At 52.3% G+C, this 11,598-nt stretch overlaps 3 protein-coding genes across 4 annotated transcripts in view; 1 reads left to right on the top strand and 2 right to left on the bottom strand.

Annotated features, from left to right (window-relative positions):
• Window positions 1-2,593, top strand: part of Adcy4 (adenylate cyclase 4) — a 15,463-nt gene extending 12,870 nt beyond the window's left edge. Inside the window, exons 21-26 of the mRNA XM_021181816.2 lie at window positions 163-321; window positions 1,159-1,305; window positions 1,560-1,667; window positions 1,787-1,901; window positions 2,191-2,315; window positions 2,401-2,593. Of these exons, the coding sequence (XP_021037475.1) occupies window positions 163-321; window positions 1,159-1,305; window positions 1,560-1,667; window positions 1,787-1,901; window positions 2,191-2,315; window positions 2,401-2,547 (801 nt within the window). The 3' untranslated portion in view covers window positions 2,548-2,593. The remainder of the gene's footprint in view (window positions 1-162; window positions 322-1,158; window positions 1,306-1,559; window positions 1,668-1,786; window positions 1,902-2,190; window positions 2,316-2,400) is intronic.
• Window positions 2,594-3,177: 584 nt separating this feature from the next.
• Ltb4r (leukotriene B4 receptor) lies at window positions 3,178-9,058 on the bottom strand. 2 transcript variants are annotated; one of them, XM_021182305.1, is made up of 2 exons: window positions 5,514-5,633; window positions 3,178-4,435 (listed from the first exon to the last, which is right to left on the bottom strand). In XM_021182305.1, exon 2 carries the CDS (start codon window positions 4,424-4,426, stop codon window positions 3,371-3,373), a length of 1,056 nt encoding a protein of 351 aa, XP_021037964.1. In that variant the 5' UTR covers window positions 4,427-4,435; window positions 5,514-5,633; the 3' UTR covers window positions 3,178-3,370. The 2 variants fall into 2 exon arrangements, with proteins under 2 accessions (XP_021037964.1, XP_021037965.1); XM_021182306.1 differs by lacking the exon at window positions 5,514-5,633 and adding an exon at window positions 9,025-9,058 and having other exon boundaries at window positions 3,371-4,435.
• On the bottom strand, window positions 8,382-10,170 carry Ltb4r2 (leukotriene B4 receptor 2). Its single transcript, XM_021182304.1, has 2 exons — window positions 10,049-10,170; window positions 8,382-9,703 (listed from the first exon to the last, which is right to left on the bottom strand). Exons 1-2 carry the CDS (start codon window positions 10,066-10,068, stop codon window positions 8,605-8,607), a joined length of 1,119 nt encoding a protein of 372 aa, XP_021037963.1. The 5' UTR covers window positions 10,069-10,170; the 3' UTR covers window positions 8,382-8,604.
• Between the last annotated feature and the right edge of the window lie 1,428 nt (window positions 10,171-11,598).

Below are 11,598 nucleotides of genomic sequence, written 5' to 3'. Positions count from 1 at the left end.
AAAAAAAAAAAAAAAAAAAAAAAAAAAAAAGTCTGATGCCAGTTCTGTAGAAGCTAATTTGAAATAGACCTTAAAGGCCATCTCGCTCCAGGCCAGTTGTACCTTGAACCTATGTCTAAGCTGGATGTGGGGGTTACAGGGGCCACTTCTCTATCACCCTAGAATGAGTATTACTGCCGCCTGGACTTCCTGTGGAAAAAGAAACTGAGGCAGGAGCGAGAGGAGACTGAGACGATGGAGAACCTGACCCGGCTCCTCCTGGAGAATGTACTCCCTGCACACGTGGCCCCCCAGTTCATCGGCCAGAACCGGCGCAATGAGGTGACTCCCAGCCCTACACCCCAGAGCCCCAGATGCCACTGAGACTCAGCTTGGATGAAACTCTTGGGTCTTACTCATCCTTCCTGGGGTCCCCAAAGAGTGGGTCAGGTAGTCTCCCAAGCCCCTGTCTCGTCAGAGCATAGTCTCGGACTTTGTTCTTGGTGACCACAAAATCTGTGCCTCAAGTTTCTGTTTAGAAGGAACATCTTTTGGGCTAATACCTCAGTGGAAGAGCTTGCCTACCATGCAGGAGGCCCATGGTAGGGAGGAAGGGATGGGGCGGCGGGGGGTGGGGGGGAAGAACGGAGGTAGAGGAAGAAGAAGAGGAGGAAGAAAAAAAGCAAACACGAATCTTTCCTGTCATAACCATACCATCCTTTCAGAAGCCTAGTCAAATAGTGATGGAATTGTCTAAGAACAGTTCACCCAGCCCTCTAGCTCTGCACGACTCAATATGGTAGCTGCTGGCCATATGTGGCCATTCAGACTTAAATTTTAATCAATTAAAATAAAGACTCAGTTCTCTGGGACTTAATGGGTAAACCCTGTCAACATGGACCACGCATAAAGGTGGAAGGAGGGAATTAACTCCTGAAAGTTGTCCTTGGAGCTCTACACACAAGCTGTGGCACACACACACACACACACACACAATTAGCTTTATTAATTAAAATAATCATTTCAAAACAAGTTAATGGGGTCATTTTGCCACTCCTCTTCACACCCTGGGTCCTGCCATAGCTCCTCCCCAGCTCAGCCCTCTTCAAGAGCATTCCCCCGGGTAAGGCATGAGGCTGCTGGCCCAGGAGCTGAGTCTCCCCCTCCTCGTGCTTGTAGGACCTCTACCACCAGTCGTACGAATGCGTGTGTGTCCTCTTCGCATCGGTCCCAGACTTTAAGGAATTCTACTCTGAATCCAACATCAACCACGAGGGGCTGGAGTGCCTGCGGCTGCTCAATGAGATCATCGCTGACTTTGATGAGGTCCAGTCTCCCGTCAGCTTTTCCCCTCACTTCGCTCTCCTGACCATGGGGCCTAGCCTACTCTCCCGACATCTCTGACCCTCCCTGTCCTCCGATACAGGAGCTCTATCCCTCCATTGCTCATTACCAACCATCTCCTTCCCACCATCATCTCCAGCCCTACAAGCCTGGTCCTTTAGCCTCCAAAGGCCTGCAGCAGGCTAAGGGATGGTGCAAGCAAGAGAGACAGGAAACACGGCCTCTTTTCTCTACAGCTGCTCTCCAAGCCAAAGTTCAGTGGAGTAGAAAAGATCAAAACTATTGGCAGTACCTACATGGCAGCCACAGGCTTAAATGCCACCTCTGGACAGGATACTCAACAGGTACAGTAGCCCTTTCCAATCAACCTTATTATGGGCTTCCATTGGTGGGCTTGTTCATAAGTTGGACTTTTTTTCTGTGCCCCCATTGGCCCATCGTGGTGGGTGGACCTAATGACCAGGATGCTGAGAGAAGCTGCAGTCATCTGGGCACCATGGTGGAATTTGCAGTGGCCCTGGGGTCTAAGCTGGGTGTCATCAACAAGCACTCGTTCAACAACTTCCGCCTGCGTGTGGGTGAGGGACCTCCTTTGCTGGGGCAAAGGAGAGGGTACCTCCTCTCCCCTCTCCCAGCCATTCATTAGCTGCTCGCCAACTCATTCCTGGACACCCCCTCTTCAGACTTACTCCCTTGGCTGAAGCATAAAGCTGTTAGTTCAAGAGCAAAGAGAGCCACCCTTCCCTTCCCTAATCCACTCTCCTCCAACCCCAAAGACTCTCTCTTATAAAAACCACCTGCCCTTTCCATTTCCCCTAATCTTCTTCAGTTTGCTCCCCCACCATCAAAGCCCGAATTTCTTATCAGGGTTGAACCACGGACCAGTAGTAGCAGGGGTGATTGGGGCGCAGAAGCCACAGTATGACATCTGGGGGAACACAGTGAATGTGGCCAGCCGCATGGAGAGCACAGGCGTTCTCGGCAAGATCCAAGTGAGAATCACTTTGGAGGCATGAGGGGAGGGGACAAGGCTAAGGCCCCTCTACACTCCCTTACCCACCCCTCTTCCAATTGCAGGTGACTGAGGAGACAGCGCGGGCCCTGCAGTCTCTGGGTTACACATGCTATAGCAGAGGCAGCATCAAGGTCAAAGGCAAAGGGGAACTCTATACCTACTTCCTGAACACAGACCTGACGCGGACCGGATCTCCCTCAGCATCCTAGGCACCTGAGCTCCCCTCTTCGAAGATCCTCAATAAAATGTCTCCGAACATCTGTAGCCTCCGGATGCAGCCCCGTTTCCTTCCAAGCCGTCTTCCTAGGCCTCTCTTTCTGGGGGGAATCTTGTTTTACTGGGGCTTGCTTCTGAAAGATGGCAGATACTGATGCCCCAGAATTCTAGATGATAGCATCTGATGACCAGAGTCCCCAGCAAGACTTCCTTGGGAGATGGGGAGAAGAAAAACCATCTCCCAGGACTCTGCTGAGAGGATGAAGACCACGGGCAGGAAGTTAGGTTTGAACAATCAAGGCTTCTTACCGGGAATGCCAGCAAAGACATTTCACAAGAGCTGGTTTTCTCAGAAGGGCCCTGAGTCATGACTCTGGAGTGATGATCTCACACAGCGAGTTCTTATAACAAGCTCCTTTAGTAGTGTGTTTCTCTAAGCGGGATGTAGGTGACCTATTTCAGAATTAGGAACATAGGGCTATATCGGCCCATGTGTTCCTTCCAAAGTTGTCAATCACAGGGAACTAAGGAACTGTTGAGAGGGACTCCACCAGAGTGGTCCCTCTCTAAGACCAATAAACCTTTCAGTACCCCCACAATACACACCTCACTCACAGGCTTAACCGATTTCAGACTTTAGTTTTAATCGTGAAGCTGCCTGCAGAAGCCAGGCCAGAGCATCCTGTCTCTCTGCCCTGACTTGCCCCACCCCTCCCTCTCTTCCGCTTAAGCCCAGTCCCCAACACGTTCTCCTCCAGGTACAGAAGTGGGTCAGACCAGAGTTATGAGTTGTGTCATAACCCAGCCTACTGCAGTTCACTTCGAAGACTCAGGAATGGTGGAAGAAGTCATGAAGCTGTCGGTGGGGCCAGGCTCAGGACAGGCAGGTGTGTCCTTCGGGGTCTGGACCAGAGTGCCCCCGCGGCGGGTGCTGGACACCTCCGAGCCAGTGCCCTCCAGTAGCTTGACCACGAAGCCCACGCCCGCCGAACGCAGCAGGCCGCCGCCCGCGCACGCGTACAGCACCGGGTTCACGCTGCTGCTCAGGAAGGCCAGCGCGATGAGCACATAGCGGGCCAGCCTCAGACGCTGCCCCGCAGGGCTGTTCTTGTCCCAGCCGGCCACTGTGCGGCCGGCTTCCACCAGGTTCACCAGGTGGTAAGGCAGCCAGAAGGCGGCGAAGGCCAGGATAATGAGCACCACCAGGCGGCCGGTGCGGCGACTACGGCGGAAGCGCCGAGCCTGCAGCCTGCGCCCGATGTCAGAGTAGCTGGCCACCACCGCTAGGAAGGGCAGCAGGAAGCCCGTGATGGCTTCGAAGAGCAGATGGAAGACTTTATGCTCTTTGTTGGGATAGTTCGGAGCGCAGATCAGAGTCCTGTTGTTCCATTTTACTGTACGGTACACAAGGACCGGTATGGCCAGCAGAAAAGACACCACCCAGATGCCTGCCAGCACCCATCGGGCAAAGGCCTTAGTACGAACCTTTTGGGACATAAAGGGGCGGGCCACTGCCAGTGAGCGGTCCAGACTCATGATGGTGATAAGCAGGACACTGGCATACATGCTTATTCCACAGACATAGTGGCACAGGCGGCAACCCATCTCTCTAAAACTCCAGGTGCCTCGAGCCAGAAAGTGGAGGAAAAAGGGAGCAGTGAGCAACACAGCCAAGTCGGCCAGGGCCAAGTTCAGCACCAGCAGGGCGGTGACCGAGCGTTTCTGCATCCTTTTCAGGATGCTCCACACTACAAAGCTATTGCCAGGAAGCCCCACAGCCAGGGCCACAGACAGTAGAACAATGGGCAACAGAGACAGGGACATGCCACCAGGAGAAGAAGGTGCTGCAGGAGATGTAGTGTTTGCAGCCATCAAAAGGACCTAGAGAGTGAAAGTGGACACACCCATGAGGGGAAAGCCAAAGGATTCTTGACCCCCAGCCCCATCAAACTAGCATGAAGTACTCTGGTCTCCAAAATCAGAAGTCTCAGAGGCACCTTCAAAATATGTCACCCCATCACTGTCAACCTCATTGTCTTTTTTTTTTCTTGGTTTTTTGAGACAGGGTTTCTCTGTGTAGTCCTGGCTGTCCTGGAACTCACTCTGTAGACCAGGCTGGCCTCGAACTCAGAAATCTGCCTGCCTCTGCCTCCCATGTGCTGGGATTAAAGGCGTGTACCACCACGCCCGGCCAACCTCATTGTCTTAAAGGGACCTAGTTGAATAGAAAGACTAATTTCCTAACCAGGCTGTGGGGCCCCTTCTTTGCTTCAGACCCAGTTGCAAAATGTACAGCAACAGCAGTATTTCCAAAAGCCTTCACACTCGTTTCCTTAAGAGAGCCTGGAACCCAGCACCAGACTGGGAGACTTTCCTCAGCACTGTGCGTGCCTTGAAAGGCTAACTCCTCTGTCTCCCAAGAGGCCACTGTCCACTTTCTCCAGTCACCTACCCACTCTCTCTAGAGCTGACCATGGGGCACTAGGAAGAGCAGGGCAGGAAGAGTTAATGGACTAGAACCGTCCCTTTACAGAGGTCGGGCTTTCTTTGGGGATTCTGTTTCACCATCTCTTTAAGTTATACTTGACACACACACACACACACACACCATACTGACACACACACACACTCACCCACAACACACTGACATTCTCATACACACTCAAACACACACACCATACTCACACACACACACACACTCACGTACATACTCACCCATAACACACTGACACTCACATTCATAAACACACACAACATACTGACATACATTCACACACACATAAACACACTCACACACACATACACACACACACCACACACACTCACACACAACACAGTGACGCATACATAAACACACACACCATACTGACATACTCACACACACACATAAACATATTCAAATACACACACACACACACACACACACACACACACACCATCTCATTCCTAGGATACTTACAGGGTTTCCCTGATCAGAAGATAATGTCTTGTCTAGTTGTTGGATATACAATCCTTGAATCTGTTTTAGTGCCAGGGTCCTGGTCCCAGTTCTAGGTCTTTCAGCTAAGTCAGCCAAAGAGGAAGTACCACAGAGCAGAGCAAAGGAGGCAGGGGCGGGGGAGCATCTTCCTGAGGGTGAGGCTGAAAACCCCCACACCTCCCTTCACTGTTGGGGTGGGACAGTCTGTGTTCCAAAGCAGTCCAAAAGAGAGGAAGACTCTTTGGGTGGGGCTAAATGAGTAGTAGCCAGAAAGGGGCAGTGAAGTAGGAAAGAGGGGTGCCAGGAGTGACTTGGCTTGGGGTGTGGTCTAAAAATGCAGGTCTAGACAGGAGGAGTGAGCAAAGTTACGGATTGAATCGTAGGAGAAGGAAGCAAGGGAGAAGGCTAAGATTGAGACTGCTGATTTTAAAAAATATTATCTTTGTACTTCACATTAACAACCTGCACATGCTGTAGTTTTTTGATTAATGCGCTTTTAGATTAGGTTGACCGTCTATGTTCTGCGTATTGTTGTGAGTTAGGGTATCATGATATAAAAACAGCATATTGGGGTCAAGGCCACCCTAGGCTATATGAGAGAGAGACAGAGAGACAGAGAGAGAGAGAGAGAGAGAGAGAGAGAGAGATCCACAGACACAGGAGGAAGAGGGTTACAAAGAGAAAGAATATCAATGAGAATGTGAAAAAATGAAAGAAGGGAACCACAACCTAATCTTGACTTCAGGCAGGTCAGACCACAACCGTGGTGTGGCTATAAGAGACAAGCCACATCCAGCACTGCCCGTTACAGGTTAACCAAATCTCCATTCTTTATGAGAGACATCAAAGTCTAAGTGATCTCCTTCATGACACAAAATACAGATGTCTTCCCCTTACCTTACCCAGGCCATTTAGCAGCCCTGGTGGACTTTCTTTCTGGGATCTAGGCAAGAATCCACACTTCTTTCCTGAATCCCTACAGCCTTGTACCGTCTGGTTTCAACTCTGACAGGGAGAATGTGGGCTAAGCTAGGGGATACTGAGAACGAAGAAGAGACAGGATGGCTCAGGGCCAGCAGCGCCTCCCTGCAGCCCTACCACAAGAGCATCTAAGAATTTGTAAAGCCACCACAGCCTTCTACTCCCCTTGACAAAAGAAAGGATGCTGGCTCTCTTTGAAGTGTCCCGTAGCACCAAGAACACAGCCCTCCAGTCTGCATGGGCCTTTCTGTTTGTCTTTCACTCCGTCACTTCTTAGGCAAAGCAGCGTAATGGTGATCACTGATGTCCCTTTTGTCCCCCAGTGCCCTCATCTGCTGTCAGTTGAGAAAAGCCAGATCAGCATTGGCCCAGTAACTGTCAAGCAGAGGATATGATGAAAAGGGGAGCTGAAACCACAGCAAGAACAGAGGGCCGAGTTGAGGAAGGATCTCTCTGACCACATGGGGTGTGTAAAGTGGAGAGTAGACAGCAGAGGAAGGTCAGGAACCTCTGCCCCAGAGCACCAGGACAGGACAGACTCTGTTTCAGAATAAAGCTTTGGGTTCAGAGCTCCAGGGTCACCCACGGCCCTTCCTAGCCGACAGTGGGTTATCTTTGCACTTTCTCCCCACTCCATCTTCCTTGGGAAGCCATCTTCCCTCCTCCTCCAGAGCCTAGGCATGCTAAGCACACTTCCTCCCTGATTCAGAAGTCATATCAACCCTGGTTTTGGTCTTTGTAGCATGACCCTGGAGACTGAGTTTCCTTTTTGTGTGTGTGTGTGTCGGCCTCTGCCTGAAGGGTGAGAAATGTCATTGAAGTAGAGCCCAGAGTAGCCACTTGGGAGGTCAGCTGTCTCAGTTTGCTGGGGACTGATGCATGTGGGAACAAGGAATTCTGAGGGCTAGGAAGAATGGTCTGAGCCAACTAGGATGGACTGGTTATGTGTGCAACCATGATGCTCCCTAAAGGAAAACAAAACAAAACAAAACAAAAAAACAAAAACCTTGCATTCTACTGCCCCCCCCCCAAATCAAAGGGGTCATTCAGGTTTTAGATCTCATAATAAAGAGATTCCAAAAGATGGAGGCTAGAACTAATAGAGAAGGGTTAGGAACATCAACAACAGGAAGAAAAGACGGAGAAAGGGAAGGCACTGCCTTCCTGTGCATGTCTTTCAGTTTTCCAGATACCCCAGTCATTCCCCACACGTGGTGGCGCACGCCTTTAATTCCAGCACTTGGGAGGCAGAGGCAGGCGGATTTCTGAGTTTGAGGCCAGCCTGATCTATAGAGTGAGTTCCAGGACAGCCAGGACTACACAGAGAAACCCTGTCTTGTGGGGAAAATAAATAAAAAATAAAAAACAATCTTCAAACTTCCCCTTTTAAAGCAACTTCTGGCTCCTGGGTTTCTTTGTAAACCTGGTGGTTTATAGGGGGTATGTAGGGATGAGCCCAGGGTCAGAGGGAAGTGTTAAGTATTGGGGTCCTAGGTTCCTGCACCCCCATCCAGCTATGTGCTTTTGTCTCAGTGCCAACCACCAGTCAAGCAGGAACACCTTCCCTTCACGATACACAGATTTCCTTCCCTGCTCGTAAGCCAGTTTCTTCCTCCTAAATGCTTCTAAGAATAGATTTTATCCACCCCCATCCAAACTCTAAAGTGGTTCTCCAGATAGGCCTGGGGAGGCAGGCGACCTGGATGGGGAGGCGGGACAGAAAGCCGCTGAAGGCTGACCCCATCCAGTCCTGACCTGTCTCCGTAGAGCATGAGAGAGCTTCAGTACACTCCAGGAGCACACTTAAGCCATCAGCGAATGGCTTCCCAGGGTATTTCACAAGAATAGCTACTGGCAACGTTAAGTAGTGTTGGTACACGAATCCAGGCTGTACTGTAAGCACAAATTTTGAACATAGGCCACAGTCACCCTCACAATGCCATGGTTTGGAGGAGTCAGGTCCAGATAGAGAAATCCTTATTCGGCCAAACTCAAACTACAATCAGAGAAGGGTCCCCAAGTACTCCAGAGCTCTGAGAACACAATGAAAAGTGGTAGGGGAGCCCCGAGGTGGGGTTTAGGGTCTTGTCTACCATTCCTGACTGTCTTTCTCCGTCCTGCCCCCGTCTCCGCCTCCGGGGTCTCCATTGCCCCTGCCCTGCCCCATTACTTTCAGCTTAGGAGTGGTTCGGAGCTCCATGGTACCCTCCCTAGAGCGGCTGCCCCCTCGGGCCTCCCCAGAGCCCTCGAAGAGTCGAGTAAGGAACCGAGGCCCGGCCCGCGGCAGCAAATCTCCCGCAGTGAAGACATAGAGCACTGGGTTGACGCTGGAACTGAAGAAAGCCAAGGCTGTAGTTCCAGCGCGCGCCGCCTGGCCCGCCCCGCCGAGCCTGGCCAGGGGTCCTTCCGGCGGAGCGAGCGCGGCCACCGCCTGTAGGAGATTGACCGCATGGTAGGGAGCCCAGAGCAAGCCAAAGGCCAGCACGATGGCGCTCACCAGACGACCCACCCGTGTGCCTTGTCGCCCCGAGCCCCAGCGCGCTCCCCGCAACCGCGCCAGCGTCACGCTGTAGCAGCCGAGCACGGTCCCAAAAGGCAAGACGAAGGCAGTCAGGGTCTCCAGGCTCAGATGAGCAGCTGCGTGCACTGGCGTTGGGTGGCACAGCTGACACACGCGACCGCCCCAGAGGTGGCGGTAGACCGCGGCCGGGACGGCGAGTACCAGGGCGGCCAGCCAGACCCCCAGCAGCAAGCGGCGGGCCAGGGCCGGGCTGCGCAGTCGGGGGGCCAGGAAGGGCCGAGTGACAGCCAGGCAGCGCTGCAGGCTGAGCAGGCCGGTGAGCAGCACGCTGGCGTACATGCTGAGCGCGCACACGTAGTACACCGCCTTGCAGCCCACCTCGCCCAGGGGCCAAGCCTCTCGGCTGAGGAAAGCCACAAAGAGCGGCGTGAGCAGCAGCACCGCGCCGTCGGCCAGCGCCAGGTGCAGCACAAGTGTGGCCGCCAGTGGCCGGCCCGCCGTGGGCCGCCAGCCCGCCAAGCTCCACACAACGAAGCCATTGCCTGGCAGTCCCAGCAACGCCGCCAGCAGTAGAAAGGCAGTGCCGGTGGCCCGCGAGCCTTTCCAGCTCAGTAGTGTCTCATTCCCAGGCGGACGGTAGCAGACAGACATCCTTCTAGGGGGAGAGCTGCAAGAATCCAGGGAAGGGGGCATTCAGGATTGGGGCAAAAGCCCACAGTACCTCTGATGCTAGATGAGAAGGAATGTGCCTCCCCCAAGTTCTCTTCACCTTGCCTCTCTTCTCTCCAAGAAACCAATTCAAACAGCTCCTTAGAACCTGTGGCTTCTGTCCTCAAACCTTCCCTGCTTGGTATGTTCTCAGAGGTCGCTGGTACCAAGGTACTGGTGTTCCCCAGTTCCATTGTAGAGAGTCACTGTCTCCACTTCTGGCATTCTGCATACCTGCCTCTGTATCTAATCTCAGTGCTAAGATGGTTGTAAGGAGTAAAGGAGAATGGGCAGATCTACTTACCCACTGGGAGAGAACAGCATTGGGGGGGTGGGTGCAGAGAGATTTAGGAAGGTAACAGGTAAAGCCAGCTGCTGTGGATGAGGTGCCTAATCCCGCCCCGTACCTGTCACATTTGCGGAGAGGATGAGTAGAGAATGGAGAGGCACAAGATGGTGCTCACCCTGGGCCCTCCTTCATCCTACTCCTTCCCATCACTGACAGGCCCAGGCATGTGGAGGCCAGCCTCCCCAGGAAGCAGGATAAGGCTGAGGTGCAGAGAAGGCTCAGCCTGCGGAGAAGAGCAGTTGTACCTGCTAACACTGCTCCCACATCTCCCCCACCTCTGGCCCCAGTCCTTTCAGCCCACCTTCTGCAATGTTTATGTTCTATCTAGCCTCCATGGCTTGCAGGCAACAGAGAAGCAACCCAAACAAGGCGCTCTCCTGGCTGCTCTCCCTTTGCTTGTTTCAATCTTCTGTCCCTGCGGAGTGTCCTCTGCTTCAGTTTCTTTGGGGGCCTGTCAGAGCCCCTCCACCCTGCAGCTATTACTCAGTTGCCAGTGACAACATTTCAGTGTACTACATGATGCTCAGGCCTAAGGCTATGCATGTGGGTAGAAAGAGCTTACAACCTGGTTCAGGGGTGGAGATCATAACACTCGGGAGGGATGGAGCATATTAAGATCCGGAAGAAGGCTGAAGAAATGGCTCCGTGATTAAGAACACTTGCTGCTCAGCCAGAGGCCCTGGGTTTGTTTTCCAGCACCGTGTTAGGCAGCCCATAACTATTTGGAATTCTAGCTCAATAGATTCTAACACTGACTCTGACCTCCACCCCCCCCTCTCTCTGTGTGTGTGTGTGTGTGTGTGTGTGTGTGTGTGTGTGTGTGTGTGTGTCACACACCACATCAGGAAGAGGAGAGCAATCCAATGCATTGCTCCCCAGGACTAGCCATCAGGACCCTGAGGTACACAGAATACCTAAGGCAGAATAATACTAGGGCATGCCATTGAGGGAGGATTGCCCTAGAGGTGTTATACCCCTATAATTTGCCCTTGATGGTGCCTGAAGTGGCCCTGGCTGGGGCTCCAGCTGGCATGAGAAATGAAGCTGGCTAGGTCACAAAGCTGTCCAGGCACTTTGTGTTTCTCGGACTCAAGAAGCTAGGGAACCAGGAGAGCCTGGGAGGCTCCCAGTTAGGAGCACAGGGACTGTGCTCAGTTAAGGGGTTTACTAACAGTAAATCTCAGCCTCTGTGCAATTGTCCACCGCGGCTACAATTAACGTCAGACATGAAACCTTGGCCATCACAACTACAATTCTTAGGCTGGTGAGAGGCTCAGTCCTTGCTATACAAGTGTGAGGCCCTGCATTCGGCACCCAGAAAGGAAGAAAAAGAAAGATATAAAGAAAATAAAGAAAAAGTTGTGTTACCCGAAGAACAATATCCAAGTCCTCCAGCTTCCATATGCATGTGTTCTCTCTCTCTCTGCTAAAGTTCTGACACTCCTCTGATTAGTGTAGTGGGGATCATAGCTGGAGATACATTTTTGTTTTGTTTTGTTTTGTTT

The sequence above is a fragment of the Mus caroli genome, chromosome 14 (genome assembly GCF_900094665.2).
Source record: "Mus caroli chromosome 14, CAROLI_EIJ_v1.1, whole genome shotgun sequence".
Classification (NCBI taxonomy): Eukaryota; Metazoa; Chordata; class Mammalia; order Rodentia; family Muridae; genus Mus; species Mus caroli.
This window is presented reverse-complemented; position numbering and strand designations above follow the sequence as displayed.